Source organism: Dipodomys ordii, unplaced genomic scaffold (assembly GCF_000151885.1).
Source record: "Dipodomys ordii isolate 6190 unplaced genomic scaffold, Dord_2.0 Scaffold34, whole genome shotgun sequence".
NCBI classification, from domain to species: Eukaryota; Metazoa; Chordata; class Mammalia; order Rodentia; family Heteromyidae; genus Dipodomys; species Dipodomys ordii.
The window spans coordinates 15,446,702-15,472,313 of NW_012267250.1; the positions used below are offsets into that span (position 1 = coordinate 15,446,702).

The 25,612-nt window shown below is 50.7% G+C and overlaps 1 protein-coding gene across 1 annotated transcript in view; it reads left to right on the forward strand.

The window, feature by feature from the left end:
* Col13a1 (collagen, type XIII, alpha 1) overlaps positions 1-25,612 on the forward strand; it is a 131,810-nt gene that overhangs the window by 96,020 nt on the left and 10,178 nt on the right. Inside the window, exons 21-38 of the mRNA XM_013017234.1 lie at positions 766-819; positions 1,633-1,719; positions 2,862-2,915; positions 4,779-4,823; positions 5,133-5,201; positions 5,799-5,822; positions 7,339-7,401; positions 7,946-7,990; positions 8,279-8,431; positions 8,953-9,051; positions 10,282-10,326; positions 12,479-12,520; positions 13,823-13,849; positions 14,734-14,814; positions 18,532-18,567; positions 21,369-21,422; positions 22,360-22,413; positions 23,991-24,026. Coding sequence (XP_012872688.1) covers positions 766-819; positions 1,633-1,719; positions 2,862-2,915; positions 4,779-4,823; positions 5,133-5,201; positions 5,799-5,822; positions 7,339-7,401; positions 7,946-7,990; positions 8,279-8,431; positions 8,953-9,051; positions 10,282-10,326; positions 12,479-12,520; positions 13,823-13,849; positions 14,734-14,814; positions 18,532-18,567; positions 21,369-21,422; positions 22,360-22,413; positions 23,991-24,026 — 1,068 coding nt within the window. The remainder of the gene's footprint in view (positions 1-765; positions 820-1,632; positions 1,720-2,861; positions 2,916-4,778; positions 4,824-5,132; positions 5,202-5,798; positions 5,823-7,338; positions 7,402-7,945; positions 7,991-8,278; positions 8,432-8,952; positions 9,052-10,281; positions 10,327-12,478; positions 12,521-13,822; positions 13,850-14,733; positions 14,815-18,531; positions 18,568-21,368; positions 21,423-22,359; positions 22,414-23,990; positions 24,027-25,612) is intronic.

A 25,612-nucleotide genomic window follows, 5' to 3' on the forward strand; every position in this document is an offset into this window, starting at 1 on the left:
GTGTGTGTGTGTGTGTGTGTGTGTGTGTGTGTGTGTGTACCTGTGTCTAAATGTCTCCAACTTAGTATGATTCCAACACGTTGGGTTAGGGGCCTGACACAGTCTAGTCTAGTCTGACCTCATCTTAACTACTCATACCTGCAATGACCCTATTTCCAAATAAGGCCACTGTCTGGCATGCCGGAAGTTAGGACTTCAACATTCCAATTTGGTGTAAGGGGATACGATCCAACTTATAATTGGATACAGACTTCTCAAGTTACTCCTCAAAGAAGAGGTGGTTCTGGTTAGCTGTTTTTTCACTTCCTAGAGGGCAGGAAGAGGTGGGTAGAAAAGACAGGGTGGGGGAGGAGGAGGGCTTCTGAGAGCCAGACAATGAGGATGTGGAAAAGAGTAGAGGGAAACAAGGGGAAAATACTCCACTCCCCCCACCACCAAGTTCTGGCTGTTAGAGCTGCTCACTTATCTTCTAGGACCCTAGGGCCTGAGGCTGTTGGCATTTGCTTTGGTCTGTGGCCATCCTGTCTGTGGCCATCCTGTGGCCTTGTGGCTACATCCTGTGGTGGACAGGAGAACAGTGATGTGGCTGTCACCAATGTGAAGTGGCCCAAGGCAGAGCAGAGGTTCCGGAGGAAGTTGTGCCCTCAGGAAGATCAGCTAGGCGGGGGACAAGGAAATCCAGGCACTGAGCTGGTGGGGCTGGTGCATTGACTGGCATCCTGGAGAAGCAGACCCTAACCCTGCCCTTTCCACTTCTTCCTGCAGGGTGAGAAGGGCGCTTCTGGCCCTCCTGGGCTCTCTGGGCTCCTGGGACAGAAGGTAAGAGTGGATAAATCTGAATGGAGGCCTCTCGCTCAGCCTCCCTTGGGTCCTGATGTAGGTGTCCTTCTCTTACCTGGGGGAGGGAGCCTGGAGCCGAATCAGACTAAGGGGAGGGTGTTAGAAGATAGGCCCTGATTGGTCCAAAAAATACCCCAGTTCAAAGAATAGAGTAGCCATGGTCTGGCTGGATTTCTTGATACACATTCTGAAAACCTGCCCCAAATCCACAGCCTTTGATAGACATTTCATTTTAAGTGTTTTTTTTAAGTGGAATCACTTTAAAAAGACTTGAGGTCGACTAAATCTGGAGAGCTGCCTAAAACAGACTCTCTGTGGATGGTCCTGGGGCACCCCAGGCTGTAGTGAAGGAGCAAGCAAGGCTTCACATCATCGCTTTGCATTGCTCAACATCACTCAGCCACCAACATGCATGTCACATTGCAAACTTTGCCATCCCACTGACAGACACTGCTCAAGGCCCCTGCTTCAGCTCCATACCTCTCCCCACTGTCACCAGCACCATGTTCTCCTCAGTCCTACAGCCAGACCAGGCTAGGGCAGGGTGTGAAGTCTCTGGTCTGGAGCCCGGAAGACCACGGGCAGGGAAGGGAGGCAGCTTCCCTCCCTAGGCCTCTGGGCTGTGAAAGGCACAGGTAGCAAGCCAGGGATCAACCAGATCCTCCTGGGGTTGGAGACTTGGCTCGGTTGGTAGGGCACCAGCCAGTGAGTGAAAGTGTCAGGTAGTGAGTTTGAGTCATCATTTCAGACAGAAGAAAAGATCCTATGTGTAACTCTGCCTTCTACCCTCAGGGAGAGAAAGGTGATGCTGGCAACTCCATTGGAGGAAGCAGAGGGGAACCCGGTCCCCCAGGACTCCCTGGGCCCCCAGGGCCAAAGGTATGGCTTTCAGGAATTAGTAGAAGCAAGGGAAATCTTTGTCCATGACCTTTAACTATGGCTCGCCTTCAGAGAATCTCATTGCTGGACAGCTGGCTTTCAATAGCCCTCTACTCCACACATGTGGGGGGTTTTTTCCCAGTGGGTTCTAGAAGGATCACATGATCCAGGCTCCTGCTAACAGGAGTCATACCTCCCCAGGCAGATGAACTGTCCCACTGATTTGGAGGGCTAAAATGGATTGGTATCAAGGACTGAAGGAGGTAGGGCCTTAGCACAACCAGGAGGCCCCTCACCGTGGCTTTGGCTAGGCTGCAGGTCAGTGATCAGCTGAGCCCTCTGATGCAGACGCACCTGGGGGTGGCAGTGATAGGGTAGTTGTGGGTTGGCTGCCTTCTCCTTTTGCTGGAAACTGCAGTGGTGAGACGTGGACTTCCCAAAGCTGATGCTCCTGTGTTGCTCACTCTGCGTCTGCAATGCACGGACATAAAGCGTCTCTCTCTCTTAGCTCCACGTGTGAGTTATTCTCCACAATCTGAGGCAATGCTCTCATTCACCGAATCCTGCTGGACCAGGCTCAGCCTGGGCAGTAGGGTTGCAGAAGAATTGCCCTCAGACCCATAATCCACAGGGATACAGTGCAGGCTTCGCAGCAGCCGGGGGGCAGGTAAAAAGGAAGTGGCAAAAATGCCTAATAAGCAATGTTTAGAGCATCCTTCTCCCACCTACCTGTCCCTGCCCCTCCCATCCTGAGGCTCCTGGAGCCCCCTCCCCCAGATTCCCAAGGCCTTTGCACACCCCTCTGTCACCCAAGCAAGATCCAGTAAGGCATTGTCTGAAGTGTGCTAGCACCTCCCTCCAAAAGAAGTCTGGAGGTAACCCAGTCCATTCCAGGTACCACACACTGGGGCTGCAGGGCAGGTGGATAGTAGTCATCACCCAGGACTCCAAAGAGGAAGGACTGGATGTGGGAGAGGGATTTCCAGAAGGAGGAGAGACCCAGGTCAGGCCCACAGAGTCTGCTGGGTGGGAGCCCTGGCGGAAACCAGCCGGGAGAGAGAGATCCACAGTCCCCACACAGAACATGCGCAGCAAGGCCATCTTCCTCTTAGCTGCTCTCAACTCATCTCTCTTCTTCCCAGGGAGAAGCCGGTGAGGCTGGCCACGCCGGGCCCCCAGGACGACAAGGAGACAAGGTATAAAAGCCCAGAGCCGTGGGATGGCAGTCATGCGGGGGTTCAAACCCCAGCTTAGACTAGATAGGGCTTCAGGCCTGTTCCCCAGGGTACAAAACCGAGTAGCCTGACTCCTAGCTTTAGGGTTTCCTGGTGGGCTTGGACCTCAGCTGTCCACTGAGACAAGGTTACTGTACAAAAGCTAGCCCAGGGGTGGGCTACTTAGGCTGGATAGTAATGCCAAACCCTGACTTCTGGTAGCTTCCCAAGCCATCTGTGCAGACAGGGCTCTCCCTTTCTTCCTGCTACTCCTTATGAAGGGCTGCATGTCCCCCATACGTGCATTCTGGCTGTAATGAGATGGTGGGAAATCAGAGGGGAGCAGAGGGAGGACAAGGGGGTGGCAGCTCCCTGGAGGTGGCAATGGCTGGAGCTGGCTGGCTGACTACACAGTCATTAGAGCTGTTACACCAAAGGGTTCTTTCTCTCTCTTTTTTTGGGGGGGGGCCCGGTCGTGGGGCCTGAACTCTGGGCCTAGGCGCTGTCCCCCAGCTCTTCAGCTCAAGGCTAGCGCTCTACCACTTGAGCTACAGTGCCACTTCCGGCTTTTTTCTTTTTGCTTATGTGGTGCTGAGGAATCGAACCCAGGGCCTCAGGCATGCAAGGCAAGTGCTCTACCACTGAGCCACCTTCCCAGCCCCTCTCTTTTTTTTTTACTTCCTCTGTGTGTGTGTGTGTGTGTGTGTGTGTGTATGTGTGTGCTGGTCCAGGGGCTTGAACTCAGGGCCTGGGTGCTGTCCCTTAGCATTGTGTGTGTGTGTGTGTGTGTGTGTGTGTGTGCTGGTCCAGGGGCTTGAACTCAGGGCCTGGGTGCTGTCCCTTAGCATTGTGTGTGTGTGTGTGTGTGTGTGTGTGTGTGTGTGTGTGTGTGTGCTGGTCCAGGGGCTTGAACTCAGGGCCTGGGTGCTATCCCTTAGCATTTTCACTCAAGGCTAGTGCTCTATCACTTGAGCCACAGCTCTGCTTCTAGCTTGGGTTTTGTTGTTGTTGTTGCTGCTGCTGCTGCCATTGGTGTGTTTAATTGGAGATGAGTCTCATGGACTTTCCAATCAACTGGCTTCAAACCTCGATCTTCAGATCTCAGCTTCCTAAGTAGCTAGGATTACAGATTTGAGCCATTGGTGCCTGGCATCTTTGCTTTCTTGATTTTTCTTTTGTCTTCAATGCTAACAGTGCCCCCCACTCCCACCCCCCGCAGAACAAAACTAGATGTGTGGTTTGTTTTTCACAGTTGACATCACTGACATCATCTCTCAATCCAATAGATACCACCCTCCCCTCACCCCAAGTCTTAGCCTACTTTGGGTTGTCAGCGTGTTTCCTAATGTAGCTGGCCCCCCATGTTTTATCTGGAGGCTCAAGCCTTTACCAGGAACCATAGCCCCCCCAAAACACCACATGATCCCTCTGTGGCAATTTCTGAGCACCAGACAATAAGCGAAAGAGGATTGAGTCCTTGCTACCTGTGCAGAAATGGAACGCAGAAGAAGCAAGGGTTGGGTTTCTGTGCCTAAGGAAGTGTGTGATGGAGAGAACTAGGGAGAGGTGGCCAGAGGGACAAAGGGGAGTCACTAACAACTAACAGGGAAGAAGGACTATCACTAAGGACACAGTGGTTAGGACCAAGAGGGCTCAGAGCATGGCAGGAGTTTTGACCCGCTGAAGGGTAGGGATCTGCACTGTGATGGACAAAGAGATCTGTGTCCTGTAGACCTTAGCTAAAATGGCCCTTCCATGGTCCCTAACACGTGGCCTATCTGGGGACATCGAGTTCTTGTACACCTAGCTGTATCAGTGCATTGCATTCATTTTGTCCTGCAACAGGGGCATCCAGGAGCAGCTGGAGAGCAGGGACCAGCTGGCCCCAAGGTATGTTTCTCACCTGGAGTCATAGCATGAAGCTTCTGAGGTCTTAAAGGGGAGAGAGAGGAACAACAGGAAAGAGACTTCCATGTCCAGCCTTCTGGTGATTGTGCTTAGCCTTGTCCAAGCCTGTCTAGTCCCAGCTGCTCAGGTGAGGACTGCTCACTTGTTCTGGAACCCCGAGCATCCTCTGAGAGTGTCCAGAGTCCTGACAGGTGCAGCTGCTTGGACTGCATTACAGGCAGGAGCAGCCAGTGTGGGCTGCAGGCCCACAGGCTTGTCCTACTCCTCATTGAGATCTCTTCTGCCTTCTAGGGCTCCAAGGGAGAACCTGGAAAAGGAGAGATGGTGGACTACAACGGAAATATCAGTGAGGCTCTTCAGGTGAGTGGGCTCTAGCGCATAGGCTGGAGATCTACTGGGCCTCAGCCCTGACCTTCAACACTGGCAACTCACGGCCTTGTGGCCAGGCCATTCCGCTGAACCTCCAGGAAAAAAAAAAGTTGCTCTTGGTTTTCTCTCCTTTGGCCTCTCCTACTGCCTCCAGGCAAGTGACCTCTTTTCCCTGGCTGGTTATGGGTAACTGAGAGCCCTATTGGAAGTACCCTGGCACCCCATCCCCTGCTTTGGGGCCCCATGATCCCCAGAGAGGTTCCTTCTACTTTTGTCTGGCCCCTTCTCTAAAAACCAGTCATTGACAGAGAGGTGTGCATTACTTATTTCTTAAACACTCTGCAATCCAGTCAAATTGACTGGATCAACCATCACAGGCCCTGTCTGTGTCCACTGTGGGCAGCCATAGCAGCACTGGCTTTTGGAGATGTTCACATACAGCATCTGGGAGTTGAGGGGGGAGGGTATGGCATGGGGCTGGGAGCCAGGAAGCCCACCTCTGGAGGGCTATTTCCATGCTCTTCTTTGAGGGGCCATGATGGGGCCCCAGACGCATTCTTTATCTAATTACATGGTGCTGTTTTACAGGAGATCCGAACACTGGCCTTGATGGTGAGTCTCCTTCTTTCACTTCCTGTTGTTGGGGTACGGGGGGAAGTGCCAGGATGCAGGGCTGAGCACAGAGAGCACAGTCTGAGCGTGAAGATGGGAACTCTCACCTCCACAAAGCACATGCTAGGCTTCCGGGCCATTCTGAGCAGAGGGTGAGCTGAGCTTGACAGGGAAGGACTGGAGTGGCCATAATAGAGTCGCCACACAGAGCACCAATAGAGCCACCATAATGTGGGTCATAGCTGGGCCCTGATAGCACCTGTCTATGCAGCTGAGCACGTTGTAACTCTAGACTCTTTACAGCTGTGGGGGGCAGGAGGAGAGGTTTCTTTCTCCTTTTCTCTGGCCCCTTCTCTAAAAACCAATCTGATATTCTACACTTGGAAACCCCAAAGGTTCCATGCTGCGTTTTGCACATCTGCCTCTGGCCACAAGCTCTGAGGAAATATTTGTATTTAAATCAACCACCACCAAGTCCAGCTTCCATAAAGGAGAAGAGAGGTATTCCCATACTCCTCAGACTGTAGAAATCTTTATTCACTTAATACTTTTTGTAGCTATGCAGAGGACTGGCACACCATGTATACCCCAGACATTGCTCTGGAATCACATAATTAGCCTAGACTATTATATCAAATGATATGGGGGAAATGGAAACTGTTTTCTTCTTTTCCAATCAGTTTTAGCTAGGTGCCAATGGCTCATGCCTATAGCATTCTCAAGAAAGCTAAGATCTGAGGGATCAAGACTCAAGGCCAGATCAGGACAAAAAAAAGTCTGTGAGACTCTGACCTAAAATAACCAGCAAAAAAGCAGGGCTTGGAGGTGTGGTTCAAGTGGTAGAGCAAGCCAAGCAAGCACAAAGCCCTGAGTTCAAGCTGCAGTACCCTCCCCCATCCATACACACAAAAAAGAAAAATAACTGCAATCTTAGTTATCCATTTAAGTACAGAGTTTGTTGATTTTTCACAATTACTTGTCCAATGCACCTAACACAACAGCAACTGCTCAACATCAATCCCACACCTGGCCCTTTTCAGATCTGCTTTCTGTCACATATGTAGATCATATGTGTCTTTTCTAGTGTCATGCAATGGACTCATGCAGTATATAGCTGACTGTCTTCTTTGCTCAATATGATGTGCTGAGATTTGTCCATATTGCTGCTTGGTTCTTTATCCCCACTGAGTAGTATGCCATGGTAGGAACATTCCATGCTGCCATTTGTTGGTGAGCATTCAGGTTGTCTCCTGGAGATAGAGGGCATTGTCTGAGGAGGTCAGGTTTATCTCCCCTCAGTCTGAGGGAGGGAAGATAGCTCTCAGCCCACCCCATTCCAGCCCATATACAGTCAATAACTTATATGTTTCTATGTTGAGGTTACCTGTGTTAATTTCTTTGGAAGAATAAAATGTGTGTGTTACTGAAGAAATGTTTGAGAATGTCTGATCTCTATAAGACAGGCCATCCTTCCTGCTGGGAAAGCTGTTCCAGATGCCTTTCCTTTCTTTCCTAGGGGCCTCCCGGCCTTCCAGGACAAATAGGCCCACCCGGAGCTCCAGGGAGTCCAGGCCAGAAGGTAAAATCCTGCTAGGATGCTGTGTCCCTGAGTATGTAACCCCAGGGCCACCTCTCATCCATGACCCTGTTATCTCCCCAGGGTCTCTCCTATACACGTATTTCCAAGCCCCATGGACCCTGTTACCCACACCTGCCACCCTTTCTCCTCAGTCCTGGGCTCATCCATGGAGGAAGCATAAATAAGATGATTACTGTCCAAGTTGACCCAGGCATAAATGCAAGTCCCCACTATATATATATATATATAAAGCAAAAAGGACTGGGGGTCCTTGTTCAACTAGTTGAGTGTCTATCTGCTTAGTATAATACTCTGAGTTCAAACACTAGTAACCACCATCTGATCCCCCCCAAAAAACAAAAGAAAGTCAAGAATGTGTGTCCCAGGACAGCAGTGAGAATAAAATTCTGAGAATGAAATCCCCGAGGCTAGGTGGACAAGCTTAGAGAGAGCCACCTGGCCCCAAGGTAGCACTGTGACATGTAATTTAAAAAAAATGACTGTCATCTGCTCTGAGGATCACCTCTAGTTGTTCTGGCTACAGGGGGAGATTGGACTACCTGGCCCTCCAGGACATGATGGGGAAAAGGTAAGATGACATCTCTCCAGGCAGCCTCTGAAAAAGGTCTTCTGAGGGCCCAGCAGGAAGGCTGTGGAGCATTGAGAAAGGAGAAGGGGAGTGGAAGAGGTTTCTTGCTGCTGGTCCCAAGAAGAGGGGCAGAGCCAGCCCAGGGAGCTCTCTTCACTGAGCAATCAAGCGAAGTCCTCCAGATACCTCTCCCCCCCCACAGCCTCCCCATTTTTTCTGACCTCTCGCCCTCTCCGCTCCCCCACCCCTATCAATGTGACTAAGAAGAACTGTTGATGTTTTCTAAAGGGACCTCGAGGCAAGCCAGGGGATCTGGGTCCTGCGGGTCCCCAAGGACCCCCAGGAAAGGATGGGCCTCCAGGAATGAAGGGAGAAACTGGACACCCAGGGAACCCCGGAGAGAAGGGAGAGAAAGGGGAGATGGGACACGCAGGCTCACCGGTGAGTGGCCGGGCCACCCACCCCTCCGCATGTCACATCTCTGCATGCTGCTTGCTGCTCCCTGGAGCTGGAGAGTCTAGAGGGGACTCACTTGGTTACACCCACACCTCCAGGGTTCTGAGTCCTCTCCTCTCCTCGCCTGTCTCTTCCCTGGAGAGAGTCACTGAGCCTTGCAGACCTCACTTTCCTTATCCCTGAAGTGGAGCTCAGGACACCTTCCCTGGGCACCCCCCATAGATTGCTGGAAAAGGATAGTCTGAGGTGAAAACTATGTCTTTAGAACCCCAACTCCTGGAGGAGCTGCATGCACAGAAGAGGGGTGTTGGCCTGGTCCAGCTGGGCCACTGACTTGACCTGGAAGCCTTCTCTGGGCCTCAGGGATTTCTATCTGTGAAGTGGGCACCATCCTCTACACTCAGCTTTAGAGGAAGGGAACCACGCCTGTGGGCCATATAGATAATCGCAGATGCTCCGCATGATGCACCTGAGCTTCACTAACAGAGATCTTTGTCGATCTGTAGGGTCTAGACGGCCCAACTGGGGAGAAAGGAGAACCAGGTGACCAAGGGAGGCCCGGAGCTACAGGATTGCCTGGCCCAATTGGGCTCCCGGGATTTACAGTAAGGCGAGAGGACTGGGTATTGAGGGTGTCAGCAGGAAACTGAGGACATGGAAGTTAGGGCCTTCACCGGGCTACCAACCTAGGGTGGTGCTACACTAACCTGCCCACCATCTGACCTGTGGTCCTCTGGATAGCAGCAACTATGTTAGAGTGCACACAGAGTTCTCATCTTCTCAGATCAAATACAGTGGCCCCTGTCTTCAGTGCCACTAGCTCAACAGTGCCGGACTCTGAGGTTTGGAACCCCATCCTCTACCCCCAGATGTAGGGCCTCAGAGGTCAACCAGGCCCATGTGTGACCCAGCACTCTCAGCCAGCTCAGGCATGTGGGGAGAGTACCTTCTCCCCACACGGCCGCTCCTTGGTGGGACAACTCCAAGATGGTAGCAGTTCGTGGGCATGTGGGGTGGCCTCCCTGCTTAGAGGCTCTGCGCTCTGGAACCACATGCATTTTCTACAATCACCACAGATTTAGCAGCCTAAAACAACTCCTATTCGTTATCACATGGCTTCCTGTGGGTCAGCAGGTTGGACCCTCAGTCCAGGGTCTCACAAATTTTGTGATCAAGATGCTAACTTGTTGTCCTATAGCAGTAGCTAAGCATCCTCCTCCTGGATGACTGGATGGTGACAGGATTTTGTTTCTTGCCAACAGTAGTACTGGGGCCCCGGTTCCTAAAAGCCACCTGAGGTCACCAGCATTATAACTCCCCTCATGGCAGGCACTTATATAGAGAAGCTTGCTTCATTTTTAAAGCCAAGACCATAAAATGGGTCTCTCGTGTTCATGCTAGCAAGACAGACACACATGCACGTGCATATATGAGAGAGACATTTGTGGTCTGATCATAGCTTATGTTGTATGTCTTTCACACATATAGCACATAAATATGGGGGTCTATAACAAGCTCAGTGAAAGAAACAGCCACTACCTTTGCCACATGCCCCATGGTATCAACAAGTGATAGGTCCCCCCATGGTCTGTCCACAGCAGGAATCCTCCAGAGCATCAGCCTTTCCTCCTACCACTAACACCTCAGATCCCTGAAGATGGTGGCCATAGTGCCTGCCCAGGGGCCCCTGTCCTTCAGGTTGGCTACCTGCACAACCTCGATGACATTTCTATGCCTACGCATACAGTATGGAACAGCCTAGCCCCAGTTTGATTTATCACCGATGTAAGGCCCCCAGGTGCTGGCCCTCATGTTCTGGTGTTTTGTGTCCACAGGGAGAAAAAGGAGAAGCTGGAGAAAAGGGCGATCCAGGAGCAGAGGTAGGTTACAGCTACTCTTCTTGTTGTGTCACAAGTCATCCTTAGTCAAGGAGCTCATCAAAAACAACAGTCTCTCCAAGATGCCAGCATCTCTGTGCTTGGAATGAAAGGCTGACCCTGGGAAGACAGGAAGCTTTCAGAGCCCCAAGATGGCCGGTGCTGGGTGCTAAGTCCCCCATCTGTACAGACTCTCCCACTTAACAATGTCCCCGCAATATTCACAGAGCTTCAGTCTGGACATGGAAAACAAACAACCATCCCACAGCTGCCACTCAGGGCTCCAGATGAGCATCCCAGAAAATGTGCCACTTGGGCAATCTGGATGACTTTACAGGCGTTTGTCACAAAGTGGTAGGGGAGGCTTTCTTTCCAGAGAGGCAGGGCTCTTTGGAAAGCATGGCAGTGGAGGGAAGAGGAGAGGGTAGCAGAGTAAGAGGGAGTTGGGGGGAGGGGAGCTTTGTAGGAGATGGATGGCACCAGGCATATTTGGAGGCTCAATGGAAAGTGTAAAGAAGACAGTGTTTGGTAGGAAGGCCTGGCCAATCCAAGACCAGCCCAGAGGCCACAAACCCTCCTCAACCTCCCCAGAGGCCTCCCTGCTACTGCCACTCCTTATGCCAACAGCCCCATCCGATTTTAGTGACTGGAACTGATTCTATCTCTTTGTGTGTGTGTGTGTGTGTGTGTGTGTGTGTGTGTGTGTGTGTGTGTGTGGTCATGTCGTATCATGTGTACCTGTACTAGTCCCTATACTAGAGCACTTTTCCTTAGCATTTTTGCTGGCACTCTACCACTTAATCTACTCTCCTTCCAGCTTATTGCTGGTTAATCAGAAATAGGAGTCTCCAGGATTTGTCTGCCTGAGCTAACTTTGAACCAGATCTCAGCCTCCTCAGTAGCTATGATTATCACAAGTGTGAGTTACCAGTACTCAATCTAACTTTTTTTCTGGTCCTAGGGCTTGAACTTAGGGCCTGGGTGCTATCTCTGAGCTTTTTTGCTCAAGGTTAGTGTTCTACCACTTGAGCCCACATCTCCACTTCTGGCTTATTTTGGTGTTACTTGGAGATAAGGGTCTCATAGACTTCCTGGCTGGGCTGGCTTCAAACCATGATCCTCAGATCTCAGCCTCTTGAGCAGCTAGGATTACAAGTGTAAGCTACTGGCTCCAGGCTCTAACTTCTTTTTAAAAGGAGATGAGAAGATGGAGTTTCTGAAGATTTTGTTCTCTACAAGGAGATCATTTTGGAACTGAAAGGCTTACAGGTCTTAGGGATTGTGGGGGTTTGCTTTCCTGGCCTGCCTGCCACTGCTCCTGGCCAGGCCAACCTCCTGAGGACTCCATCCTTGGGAGGCAAGGCATTCTAGAGGAATCCTGAAGCTGAGGCACGGTGACCAGCTCAGAAAGGAGCAGACACCATAGACTAAAACAATGTCTGTGCATCTGATACAGACAGACTCTACAAAGCACCATCTCTGTAAAAGAAGAAAGCAGCTGGACTCTTGGCCTGTACTGTCCAGTCTGTCCTCAAGGGTTAGCATTCCCTCTGTCTCTTCTGCTACAAGCAGGAGGAGAGGGACTTGAAAAATGTTCTTCAGTGACATCTCAGCCTTCTCTCCATTCCAGATAATCAATTTGTGCTCCCCTAAACCAAAAGTCTCAAACTCAAATGCCTACCAGGAGCTGACATGCAGAAGGCCTTAGTTAAAGATAATGGGAAGTGGTGGGGACTGGGGTAAACCAAAGACCCATGCCCCCTCCCCCCATCCTATGGAAAAGCTCTTGTTCTTCTCTAGGCAATCATGAGTCTGTACAAATGTGGCATGCATCTAGTATTACTAGATTATCTTAATGTTTTTTATTGTGGTTGTTTGTCCAGAAATATCTGGAAAGAGCAGATATTCTAAGGTTATTTCCTACTAATATCTTTATTGTTGTTGTTTTGTTTTGTTTTCCAACATTGTGTAGGCCAGTAGATTACAAGGAGTTTCTGACTTGGGCTAAGCTGTTTGGGTGGGGGATGGGGGATGTGCTGGGCTGCTCTCCATTGGCAATCCTGTTCTCCTGTAGTCTTGCTGTCCCAGCTGGACGCTGACCCATGTCAGGAGAGGAGACTGCATGAGTATAATAGGAATTCTCTTTGGCCTCTAGGTTCCTGGGCCACCAGGACCAGAGGGACCTCCTGGACCTCCGGTAAGTTTGGAAAGCTCATTGACACTTCAGTCCCTTGTGCCAGAGCCCTCATGTCTCCTCCCCATGATGGTCCCTGGGCTCAACCCCAGTCTTAGGTCACCAAACTCTCCCTGCTCCTCTTCCCACCCACCATAAACACATTGTCCCAGTGATATCACAGAGCCTGTTGTTGGGATGGAAACCACAGAGTGGCCTGGCAGTCCAGGGCTGGCTTTGCCAAGGAGATTTACTCAATCTTTTGTCATCAGATATCTGTCCCTCCTCCTTCCTTCTTTCTGCTATCCCACCAGCAAGAAAGCTGGATTGAAATAGAAGTGATATGTTTGGTGGGGTGCTGATGGCTCACACCTGTAACCCTAGCTACTCTTGTGAGGCTGAGATCTAAAGATCACAGTTAAAAGTCAGCCCTGGTAGAAAAGTCTGTGAGAGCCAGGCCCTGGTGGCTCACACCTGTAATCCTAGCTACTCAGGAGGCTGAGATCTGAGGATCGCGGTTCAAAGCCAGCCTGGGCATGAAATTCCGTGAGATTCTTATCTCCAACAAACCACCAGAAAACTGGAAGTGGCGCTGTGGCTCAAATGGTAGAGCGCTCGCCTTGAACTGAAGAGCGCAGGGACAGCACCCAAGCCCCATGACCGACCAAAAAAAAAAAAGTCTGTGAGGCTCATAGCTCCAATTAACCACCCAAAAGCTAGAAGTAGAGGTGTGGCTCAAGGGGTAGAATTCAAGCCTCAGTACACACACACACACACACACACACACACACACACACACACACACAGAGTAATGTATTAACACCAGTTCCATGGGTTGGCTTTATATAACTATGACCCCCTAAACCCCCTTGCATTGCAGCTAGAGGTCTTCCCAACCCACTGATGCTGGGATTTGCCTCTTCATGATTCACAGTCGATTCCCCATGGCCCTGGGTGTCTCCTGTTGTCATTGATAGAAGTAGAAGTAGCAATAATGAAAGTAACCAACGTTTATTGAAAATTTCTATGTACCAGATTATTCTCTGCATATGTCTATGTGTTTAAATTCTGCGCTTTCTTCAGTCTTCTCTTCCTGAGACTATGAGTTAGTGATGGGGACCACAGAGTTTTCTGTCGGCCCCTGACTGGAAAGACTAGAGGAAGTCCCAAGCAAGACTTTCCTCAACATTTCCCTTCACTTGTGTTGGACAGGCTCCCACAGCATACTGCACCCCAAACCCTTGCCCTTCCATGACCCAACCTATGGACAGGGAAGTGAGCTGGAAATGTAGTTCTAAATCCACTTTGTTTTGATTCCAAATACAGGGCCTCCAAGGTGTTCCTGGACCAAAGGTGAGAAGAGGTCATTGTGACAGGAGCTGGCAAGGGTGGGGGTGGGGCACATTAACCAGAACAGAAAAAGGGGATAATGCTTGGGGGGCGGGGGCAGGCCATCAGCCGATCCTTCTCTCTAAATTGCACTCTGTGATGCTCTAGCCATTATGGTGCTATCAGGGCACTATGAGGGCCTACCATTCCTTTAACCTCCAGCACTGACATGCAGCATGCTTTAGAGACAAGATTCCACCATCTTTCCATGTACCCCATGAGATAATAGGTTAGAGTCTCAGCAGATGGTGAAACCCTTTTCCCACCTCACGGCCTCAGACCCGTCACCACCCTGAAGTACAGATGAGAGCCAGTGACATAGTATGGGACTCTCCCTCTAGAGAGTCCCCCATTGAGAGCCAAGGCTCTCCCAATCCCTCCTAGAGCATTGTTAGAGAGTCACAGGGGCTGGGAGCAACTGGTATGATGGTGACCTTTGCTTCCTGCCCTCGCATGCTTCAGAGAACTTTGGGGACATTTCTTTTCCTAACTAGTCTGGGCTTGGAGCTAAGGCAGTTGCCAGTAAATCCTGCAGTGTCCCAAACAGCCACCTGTGCAAAAGCCTCACCTGGAACTTTCCGTCTGTTGTCCCCACCTCAACCCCCTCTTCCCTTTGGAGAGTTCAGAGTTCCAGAAGGAACTGAAACAGACTGTTGACTCAGGAGTTTGTGGGATCCCCATCCTGACAGCCCTGGCTCAGCTCCTCAGTGCTGTCCCCTAATTCCATCCCATCTTGTCCTGTGCCCCTCGCTCCCACCCCACTCCATCTCCACTACCCCAGGACACCAGACTTGAGTTGTCTGAGCCATGCCCTTTCTGAGATCTCCTTCTATCTCCCTTCCATTCAGGGGGAAGCAGGCCTAGATGGAGCAAAAGGAGAGAAGGGTGTCCAGGGAGAAAAAGGAGACCGAGGACCTCTGGGATTACCGGTAAGTACCTCATGCCTAGTAAAATGGCTGTGAGGAGCCAGCCAGGGCTCTGACAGGCCAGGGGTGCTGGGCAGGGGACAGGGAGGTTGCAGCTGTTTTGCTGGTCTAATGTTTCTAGCAGTGCAGAACATCAGGTGGACTTCCTCTCTCACCGGGGTAGGACCAAACAGGCTCACGCTCCTGGCCAAGCCTGGTCTTAGAGCTGGAGAGTGTGAGGCTAAGATGAGATCTCTTTCTCTAGTATACCCAGATGGAGGGCTAGAAGGGCCTGAGGTCAGCCTGCTTGGGCCTGATTGGAGCAAATGGAAGGCTCAGGAACAGTGGGACAATGGGACATTCTCTATCCTCCCCTTACTTCCCAGAGAGAATCCAAGCTCTCTCCTCTTGAGCACAAACCACAGGGATGAAGCAAGCCACATTCTGTGGTCCCAGCAGGCTCAGCCACTGGCTGTTCCTGGGGCATCTGCTTATCCACAAGTAGGTGTACAGCTGGATGCTTCCCCTTGCCCCACACTTCAGTGGCCTCTTCACCCCTCACCCTCCTGATGCTCTTTCCATTTTATTTTCAAGGGCTAGAAGAGACTTTAACACTCCATCTCATCATTTTACTGATGGTCATTTGAATTCACATATGAAATTTACATATGAATTCATATTGAATTCACTTAGGCTGGAGGCCACTCATCTGTACCTTAACAGTGGGACTCCCTTTAGCTCCTTTGGACAGTCATCTTCTGTCCCCAAATCAAAGCCAGTCTGGAACCCAGGGAGTCATATAGAGCAGGGGACTATGGGAAGCCAATTTCCCCCACCTTGGCAGGGCTGGAAGGTCTGGCTAATGTAATCACAGCAACCTCACAGCCAAAGCAGAAGGTCTAGTTACACCCTCATTAATGCAACCAGTGTTGAAGGATTTAAGAAGCTGATTCACATGACAGACTACAGAAAACTGATGACTTTAGCAGGCATTTTCCATGGCATAAGCTGGGTCTGGAATGACTAAGTACTCCTTCCTCGGGAAGTGACTTCCTGCCTCCTTCAGCCACAAATCTCCCAACATCCACCTTCATGGGCCCCATACCCCAGGGGAGCACTGGAGCATTTAGTTAGGGGGTTGCCATGCAAATAGCCCAGCAACTAGAAGGTGATACAAAGTGCCAGGGGAAAGATCAAGCTGCCATTTACATTTACTTCTCCAACTTTTGGTAGAGGCATGGGTGCAGAGAAATATCTTCCATAGTTTCAGAAAACTGTTTCATGAGGGGGTGGAGAATGTTGAAAGGAGTGACATTGATCAAGACACATTGTATATAAACTGCCTTGTTAAATGGCAACTCCTCTGTACAACTATTTAAAGGTAATTTAAAAAAAGAAAGCAGTTTCACCAAACAAGCGTATACATAGAAGGCAATTCACACGAACTTGAGAGGACAATAGGGAGTGAAGATGATTATGACTAAGCATGGTTCCATACAGACATGTGACCCTTCTTATGGGGTACATCCCCGCCTCAGCTCAGCCGCCTAATGCCTTGGGGGAAAAAGGACCAGTATTTCTGAACCTTCCGATTTTTCAAAGGCAGCTGGACACCCGGAAATTTAGAGGGAAAGCTCTCATTGTCTTACATTAGATTAAAATTGCATCACTGTAGACCAGACAAAATGTGCCAGGGACTCACAGAAGTCCTGAAAGTCCTGGGTTTGTGCCCTCTGTTCCAGACCTCTCAAGACAGCTCACTATTCATGATGTAAAAAGGAAGCATGTGGTGTTGAGCTCTATTTCTATTTTTAGGCTACACCTGAATGACTAGCAGCCATTATGTAGCCTGGTTTTCCAGGCATTTCCTAATGACTTCCTCCCATTTGCCCTCCAGACGTGTTTCTCAATACCAGAGCACATTGGAGTCACCTGGGAGCTCTTCAAATATACCAAGACCTGGGCCCCACTCTTACAGACTGACTGAATTGGCCAGGTGGGGCCTGGGTAGTCACATAGTGAACACCCAGGAGATACTAATGTGTAGCCAGACTTTGAAAGCCTCAGCTCTAGCATGTGAGCAAGGGTCAAGGTCAGTGTCAGAATCAGTGTCCTAACACTAAGGGACATGTACTTGTTGAACTGTCCTTTTCTTCCCTTTCCATAAGAAGAGGAGTTTTTCTACCCTTCCTCTTCTGGGGCTTTTTCACCCCACTCCACCCCCCCATACACATACCTTTAAGTCCTGAAGTTAAGGCTCATTTTGGAGGCTTTTTTTTTTTTTTTGGTTGGTAGTGGGGCTTGAACTCTGGGCCTGTGCGCTGTCCCTCAGCTCTTCAGCTCAAGTCTAGTGCTTTACCACTTGAGCCACAGCGCCACTTCCAGTTTTCTGGTGGTTTATTGGAGATAAGAGTCTCACGGTCTTTCCTGCCTGGGCTAGCTTTGAACTGCAATACTCAGCTTCTCAGCCTCCTGAGTAGCTAGGATTACAGGTGTGAACCACCGACATGTGGCTGGAGGCTTATTTTTAAGGTTGGTTGGAAGCAGGTTTTTAGGTCTTTGTTTTTTGTTTTGTATCAGTCCTGGAACACGAACTCAGGGTCTGGGTGCTGTCCCTGAACTTTTGTGCTCAAGGCTAGCACTCTACCACTTGAGTCATGGCTCCACTTCTAGGGTCTTTGCTGGTTAATTGGAGATAAGAGTCTCTTAAGACTGTTCTGTCCAGGCTGGCTTCAAATATCAAGCCTCCTGAGTAACATGAGCTACCAGTGGCATGCTGGAAACAGCTTTTAGGAAGTCAGTCTTTACTGGCTAGAGTACCTCCTCTGTCCCCTCCCTGGTTTGTCCCATTGGAATCTGTATTCCTATCCCCCACCCCCAACCCCTTGTCCTAGGTGAGTGATGGGAGCAGCTGCAGAGCCTGGCATTGGAGCAAGACTGTGTTTGTCAGAGTCAGTAGAGATAGGGAGGCCACAGGACACATGGAGCCAAATTGCACCCCTTGCCTGTCCACCCTTTGCCTCAGGAATACATGGCTGACACCCCGGTCTAGTCAGCTGTCTCCTAAGCCTTTTGCAAATATAAGAGTCCTGTCTGTGAGCATATGAATGGATGGAGTTTGTGTCAAGCTTTCCAAACTGTCAAATGCCAGAGACGGTCATTAGCATTATCATGAAGGGGCCAACTCCTCCTCTCACCCAGGTGAAGTAGAGTAGGCCAACCTCTCCCTAGATTTCCAAACCAGGTGCTGAGGTCCACAGCGAGGCTGGCGCAGCACCAGCTAGTCTCCACAAGTATGCAGTGGAGTCTGGGAAGAGGCTACACACACCTGTGTCTCTTCCATGTGAAGGATATCTGGGGAGGGTATACAGCTCAGATTCCAGATGTTTCTCTAACACTGCTTGTGGTAGAGCACTAAAGTTCCCTGAGAGAGGGGCTTCCGAGAAAGGTCAAAGGGGAGGGGGGAGCAGGCTGCCGAGCTCAGAGCAGCCATTGCCCCCTGACCCACTGCTCAGCAGGGCGTCCACAGTGTTCAGTGTCTCCATGTTCTCGTTGGTTTCCATGTAAATACCACCCCTGTCCTCCCAAGCTTATTTCTCCCATTGTGTTTGATTGCCAGCATTTATGTCTGTCCACAGTCATTGCTTTACTCACCTCTCCCCTCCCCTCCCCATTGTCCCCTTTTTCTCCCTCCCATTCCTCTCTTCCCCTTCTTTTGGTCAAACTGTGCCCTTCGTCCAGGGAGCTTCAGGTTTGGACGGCAGGCCTGGGCCACCGGTGAGTGTCACTTCTCCATTACCCCTCCCTGCCCTACTCTACCCCATGCCTGTGATCCCTCTTGTCTGTCCCGCTGTGGCTTTGTTTCCCCCAGTGAGTCCCGCCTTGTCCCACCACCAAAAGAAGGGCCAGCCAGGCTTGGGTCAGAGATACTTTTTCAGGCCTCTTTCCCAAAGACAGCTGGCTGGTCATCGAAATTCCCCTGCCTATAGTGTGTACTCCAGGACCTCTGACCCTGGGAGACTGCCCCTTGGGTTTGTGCCAGGATGCATCTCTAGCAAACACAAGTGTCTGTATGTGCCTGTCATGCTGTGTCGTCTTCCTGCTGTGAGCTCTGTCTATCGCCTTGTGCCTGTGAGGGTATCCAGTCCTGTGCAGCCACCAGCCTGGCATGTGTGGGTGGGCATCTTGGAATGGTGAGGCCAGTCATAGTATATAGGCACGTAGGGGCCAGTCCCAGCCCCACACCCCATAGGCACACTGTAACCACACCTCACAGCTGCCCTGTGGCCCAACAAAAGGTTCAGTATAGAACCAAGTGAGGCACACTGAGATCCTCCGATCTCCATTCTAAACAAAAACAGGCCTCACCTCCTGACCAGAGAGTTCTACCTCTTCTGCTTGTGACACGAGGCCAAAACATAAGTGTCAACCCCCTCCATCTCCAGTCCCCAACCTAAGCTCCCAGTGAAGTAGCAGGACTGTGCCTGCGCTGGCTGATGCCCATTACCTGATATGGTATTGGGATCCTTCACTGTCCAGGGCCAGGGGGCTGGACTTCCCTGCTCAGGAATCACACCAGAGCTACATGTCTCCAGGACCTTCCACCAGTGTGCCTGGCTAGCTGCGCTTTACATGCTACTTTTCAAGCCATGTGAATCTGTACCCTTCCCAGACTACAGGGTTCCAGGGTGCTGGCTGGAGCAGCACTCAGGGTGAGAGGTAGAAGAGAACTTGCAGGGGTCCCTTTGTGGAAAGGGAGGGTAACAGACAGGGTAGAGGGGTGTTGATCTTCTAAGTGGGTCTTGGGGAGAACTTACAACGAACGACAGAGAAGCCTAGAGCTTTCAGAGGCACAGGGACCTCCAGGTGACCTTGTCAGAACCTTGTCTGATTTTGAATGCCTCCTTTGTGCCCTCATGAAGAAGAAGAGGTATACAGGGCCCAGTAGTGCACATCTGTAATCCTAGCACTCAGGAGGCTAAGGTGAAGCTCACTTGAGCACTCAAGTTCCAGACAAGCTTGAGTAACGTAGCTAGACTCCATCCCAAAGAGACAACTGCTTAGGTAATATAGCTAGACCCCCATCTCACGTTTTTAAGATGAGGTGAGATGAATGGAGGTGAGCCCCTCTTGTCACACATTGATAAGGGTGGGCTCTCAATCAGTGCACATACAACTATTCCAGGCATTTCTAAGGCCTCATTTCTCCTCCATGACCCACCCTCATCACCCTCACCTAGCACAGCATCACCTCATTTGGTGCTGGGCAAGGGTTTGGGGGAGAGGGGCCTCACCCCTCAATTGTTTCATCCCACTCATCTTGGTCAAAGAGAAGCAGAGCAACTTTATGTCTCCTGTCTTCTTGGACTTGAGATTTTATTGTGTGTTACAACCTGAAAGGGAAATGCACGGGGGAAGAGCATATGGCCCTGCAGCATTACTGAGTATTTAATACTTCCTGGGTGACATGCACAGCATCCACTCATTGAGCCCTGGGAGCAGCTGCTCAGGACACCCACCTCATGCTCCCGAGGGAGGGACAGCCTGATGCCCACACAGGCCGAGGAATTCTAACATGGAGGTGTCTGAGGCTTTGAGCCTTGTTCTCAGCTATCACCCAGTTCTGGGCTCTTGAGTACTTGCCATGTTCCTGTTATGGGTGCCCACAGCCTCCCGTCTTCCTCGTGGTTGCAAAGGTGGCACTCAGGGACACTGGACTTTCATCAAAGTGAAGCAAACCGGCCATCTCCCCATCATCGCCCTGCCTTTCACAGCTACACTCAGAGCACCAGGCACTGCCTGCCCGCCATTCCCATGTCCCACATCTTTACTGGACTAGGGCACACCATCATGGAGGCAGACAAACAGCAGCCGGTGAAACAGACTTGGCCTAGCTGGGGCTGCAAATGGGGAACCTGGAGAAGAGCCTTGATGACTGTAGCTTGTCACCAAGCAAAGTTTGAGACTTCAGCGCCCCAGCTCCCCTCAACCCTAGGTTAGGAGAGCGCCAGCACCCCCTTCAGGCCAGTAAGGTGCAGACACCCAAGGAACTGACTCCTACCCAGCCAGTTACCAAGGCCCAGGCCTGCGGGCTCTGCAGTGGGCTGGGTGGGGCCAGTGATGCTGAATGACCCCTTCCACCTGCCTCTGTGTGTGCGTCCGCATTGGTCTCTGTGGCATGAAGACCCTCCCGCTGCATGTGGAGCTGTGACAGCAAAGGGGTCCTAGCCCGGTACTCCCACTCCTGGGAAGGGGTCACCTCTCTCTCAAGTGCTTCTGGGGGCAAACTAAGCAATTGTTCTATTGTTTTCAGCCTTGGCGAGCTTGGCTGTGATGGGAAAGCCTTTCTCTCATTGCACGAATCTGGCTCTAAGACGGGAGGCGCTCTCTCCTGAGAGGTTCCCAAACCCTGCCCCCCAAAATGATCATGTCCAGTTGAATGACCACACTGAACAAACCTGGCCTCGCCAACTCTGAAAGCCAAGCCTTGGGCCTCACTTATCTTCAGATACCTGGTGGGATTCCTAGGGATCCCCCAGCCTCTGGCTGCTCACGTTGGCTTTCTTTCCTGTCCCCAGGGTACTCCAGGACCAGTCGGAGTTCCAGGCCCAGCAGGACCAAAGGGCGAGAGGGTGAGGAGAGCTCGGGAGCAGGGAGTTTGGGTGGTCAGGAGGGAGAGAGGGCAGCACTTGGGACCTGGGGCCCAGTGAAGTCACCAAACCAGCCCTTCTCCCTGTCCTTAGCTGTCACTTTGGGCCATTCTCACAGCAGCTGAGGAGCAGGGAGAGTGGGGTACTGGGCAGGCCTGGAGTGGGGGGTAACCCAGTGTGTGGCAATTAGTGGACAAAGACATAGAAAGGTGAGACAAGGAGCAATCCCCACCTGCTGGTCTCCTAAAACCTGTCTCCAGCCTCGGGTGCTGCTTTGTGATATAGCCCGAGCACTAGGCGTGTGGCTCCTACAGTCAATGTGGAGTGGCTTTAGTAATGTCATATAAACACCTAAGTCCAGCCCCACCCCTAGTGGAGCAGAGATGTGCAAAGGCAAAGGCAGTGGAAGTCCCTGTGATGGAGATAGGAGAGTTGCTCCCGGGCATCCTTGGGTCCCACATGCCCAGAGAGTGGCATCACTGGAAGGCAGGCTCCCGCCTGGTTCTGAGCAACATCTGTGTACTCCCCTGCCTGCACGAACAGCTCCCTGTTTCCACCCACCCCTTACTGTTCAGGGGGGAGAGGGGGCACTGAGACTATTTGTCATCTGGGGAAACCAGGATGGCTGCTCCAAATCTTTTCCTTTCCCTCCTCCCCTGATGCTCCCTTGGGCTAGCCAGAACTCACAGGATACTGCCCCGTGCTTCTGGAGGCCTGCAGGGACAGGTTCTGCCAGAGAGACAGGGAAAGTTTCTTCAGAACAGAGTCCACACCAGTAGCACCCCCCCTTCCACAGATCTTACGTCCCAAGGCTCTTGAAGGGTCACAGGAAGGTCTCCTGGGCACTGAAACCAGAAATGGCAGTGGCAAAGGGTCACCGTGGCAAAGAGGGTTCACAGGCTTCTTTCTCTTATTTCAGGGCAGCAAAGGAGATCCAGGGATGACAGGACCAACGGGAGCAGCTGGACTTCCTGTGAGTCTCCTAGGATCAGAGTTTCCCTGCCACCCCTCTCCAGACTAAAAAAATGAAGTCACAACAGAGAGCCCAGAGCCTGGTGCCTAGATCTGGGGCCAGAGAAGAATCTCATTTCTTTTTCTTTTCTTCTTTCTTTCTTTTTTTTTTTTGGGGGGGGTCAGTCATGGGGTTTGAACTCAGGGCCTGAGTTCTGTCCCTGAACTTTTTTGCTCAAGGCTAGTACTCTATCACTTTACCACTTTGAGCTATAGCTCCACTTCCAACTTTCTGGTGGTTTATTGGAGATAAGCATCACACCAACTCTTCTGCCCGGGCTGGCTTCAAACCACAGTCCTCAGATCTCAGCCTCCTCAGTAGCTAGGATTACAGGCATGAGTCACCAGCACCCAGTGAGAATTCTCATTTCTATGACAGAGAAAGACACCCGGGGGCACTGGCAATGTGCTAGAACCCCCCAGAGGGTACTGCAGGGGACAGGTGTATAGCCATGGGGACTATCTCACAGAAGGTAACAATTTGTTCCAGGTCCTTATATCAGGTGCAATGGGAATCTCCAGGTAAAAGTGCCAAGGCCCCTGCTCTTGTGAAAGGACAGAACCAAATCCAGTTCACAGATGGGAGATCTCCACAAACCAGGCAGCTTTCCCAAGGGAGGTGGTGTTGAGGAATGAGCTTGGCTTTCCAATTGCAGCACATTTACCCGTGAAGTTTGTTTGCTTTTGGCAGCACTGAGGTTTGAACTCAGGGCTTTGCACTTGCTAAACAGGTGCTCTGACACTTAAGCTACATGTACAGCCTGTTTTTGCTTTTATGTTTTTGACCAAATCTCACATTTATGTTCATACCAGCCAAACCACTACCCTTTTTTTAAGCTTTCTCCAGAGCTGAGATGACAGACCCACAATAACACAACCAGCTATTGGTTGAATATCACCAGGGCTGGCTTGCAATCTTGATCCTACCGATCTCAGCCTCCCAAGTAGCTCCCAAGTAGTGGGCCAACTGCTTGTGGCTTTGTAGGTCTAAGAAACTGTGAAGGCTAGTGTGTGTGTGTGTGTGTGTGTGTGTGTGTGTGTGTGTGTGTGTGTGTGTGTGTCCTGGGACTTGTCTCACAGACTTACCCACCCAGGCTAGCTTCAAACCATAATCCTCAGATCTCAGCCTCCTGAGGAGCCGGGATTTCAGTTGTGAGCCACTGATACCCAGCTTTGTGGAGATTTTTTGCTACCAAAAGCCTGGCAGAAGAGCTATGGGAATACTCCTCTGCCCTGCTAAGGGCATTCTGTGCCAAGACAGATTGCTCAGAAGCCGGCGCCCATCCACATGAGAGATCTGGGAAGGACACCAACACTGGAGGCCAGAACAGGCATCACTTGCCATCACTCGCCATTTGTCTCTAGGTCAAATTCCTTGAAGGATTTCTCTGGCTTGCCCTTATTGTATAAAATGGGGGTAGTTAAGACTGTCTCCTGGGAAGCAGGCATCCATGAAGAGCTTTCTGAGCCGGGAAGGAAGGAATGTATGACCGCTGTGTTTTCTCTCTAAGATGTCTTCTTTTCCCTGATTTATCGCAGGGTTTACATGGACCACCCGGGGACAAAGGAAACCGGGTGAGTCTGTATGCTTGCACCTTGGCTCTGGTTACTAATGATTTCATGAAGGGTGGAATGTCCGATTGTGGATTCCTGATCTAACGAAGCAAATATAGATTTTCCTGATAAATCATCCTAAATTGAAAGGCTTTAATAGTGAGGAACTTACTCCTGACATGGAAACATCAATTTTTCCACATTTTGAGGGGTGGCAGGATCCCACAGCGGCCATCACTCCAGCACTGCCATCTGGTAACAGGAGCCACGTGTCTTCCTCTCTCCATGTGGCCCCAATAATGGACCCCTAAGTGATCGTCTGAGATCCATCATTGTTAAGTTTTCTCAGGCGTTCTAGGCCAGCTCTAAGAACAAGCAGACAGCTCTTGTAAGGAGCCAAGCCTTAAAAAATTATCACAGCTGCTGTTTCTCTCGGAAAGAGAGGACCAGCTTACAAAACGAGCTGTGCCTTCCAGTCCCCTTGCTTATTGCCATCTTTGCCAGAACGCCCTAAGTATCTCCAGCACTCACAGCCATATGATTATATATAACACATGACCTGGCCGTGGACCGCTGGGCAAAGAAGGATTATTTAACTACAGCTGACGAAGAGATGACCCTGGGATCCTTCCTAGAAGGTCTCTAATGCGACCTCCTCACAGAGGCACTGTCTACCTGCAGCGCCCCCTAAAGGCTCTAGGGTGTCTTGTAATGCCTTATAAGATCCAAGTATCTTAGAAATTATAGTAATACCCAGTGAAACACGGCCCATAATCTAACAGGAGGTACTGAGTTCCCCCAGAGAACTAGAGGCAGAGCATGTGGATTCCAGAAACCAGGTCTTGTGGTTGGTCTCTGAACACTGATAGACTATGTTCATGGATAGAAAGTGGCAGAATCTATATGCTTGGTGTCTAGTACCAATTTGTTTCCATCGTCTTCAATTTAAGAAGTATTTCTTGAACACTTCTACATCCTTAAATACTCTTCACTGGCAGCCGCTCAAAAGCAACTCAATTTTGTCCCACAAATTGTATTAATGAGTGGGTGTAGGCATAGCTACCCCTATCAGATTGTCCATGGCAAGTCCAAGTTAGATGAGCCAGTAGAACACACAGACCAGGATCCATGGCAGATCCATGGCAACCTGTTAGATCTCTGCAACCGTGAGCATTCCACCTCTTCATTGGCATCCTAACCTCCTCTCTAGCTTATGTATAAAAACGTTCTGGCCTAATTACATTCACCTATTTCAAAGACTTTATCAGTTGGCTGGGATCACTGACCCATTTGAAGGCTATGAAATCAGCCTTCAAGTGATGGTGACAGTGTTACTGAAGATGGAGGCGGAGCCACGAGGTACTCTTGTCACAGAGGGCCAGAGGGGGAGGTGGACCAAGCCAGTGGCTCCAATGCTAAAGAAGCCCACGTTGTTGAATGATTCACTGAACCCCAGGAATCAGTGGGATAACTTTTCCCTCCACTTCCCCTTCCTGGATTTCAGACACTGTCTCCCATCCCATTATAAGTAAGGATATACCATTGTCAAAGTGGGGTTCTGAAAACTATAAAGTTGCACAAAGCTTCTTTTGAGTGTACCATATAAA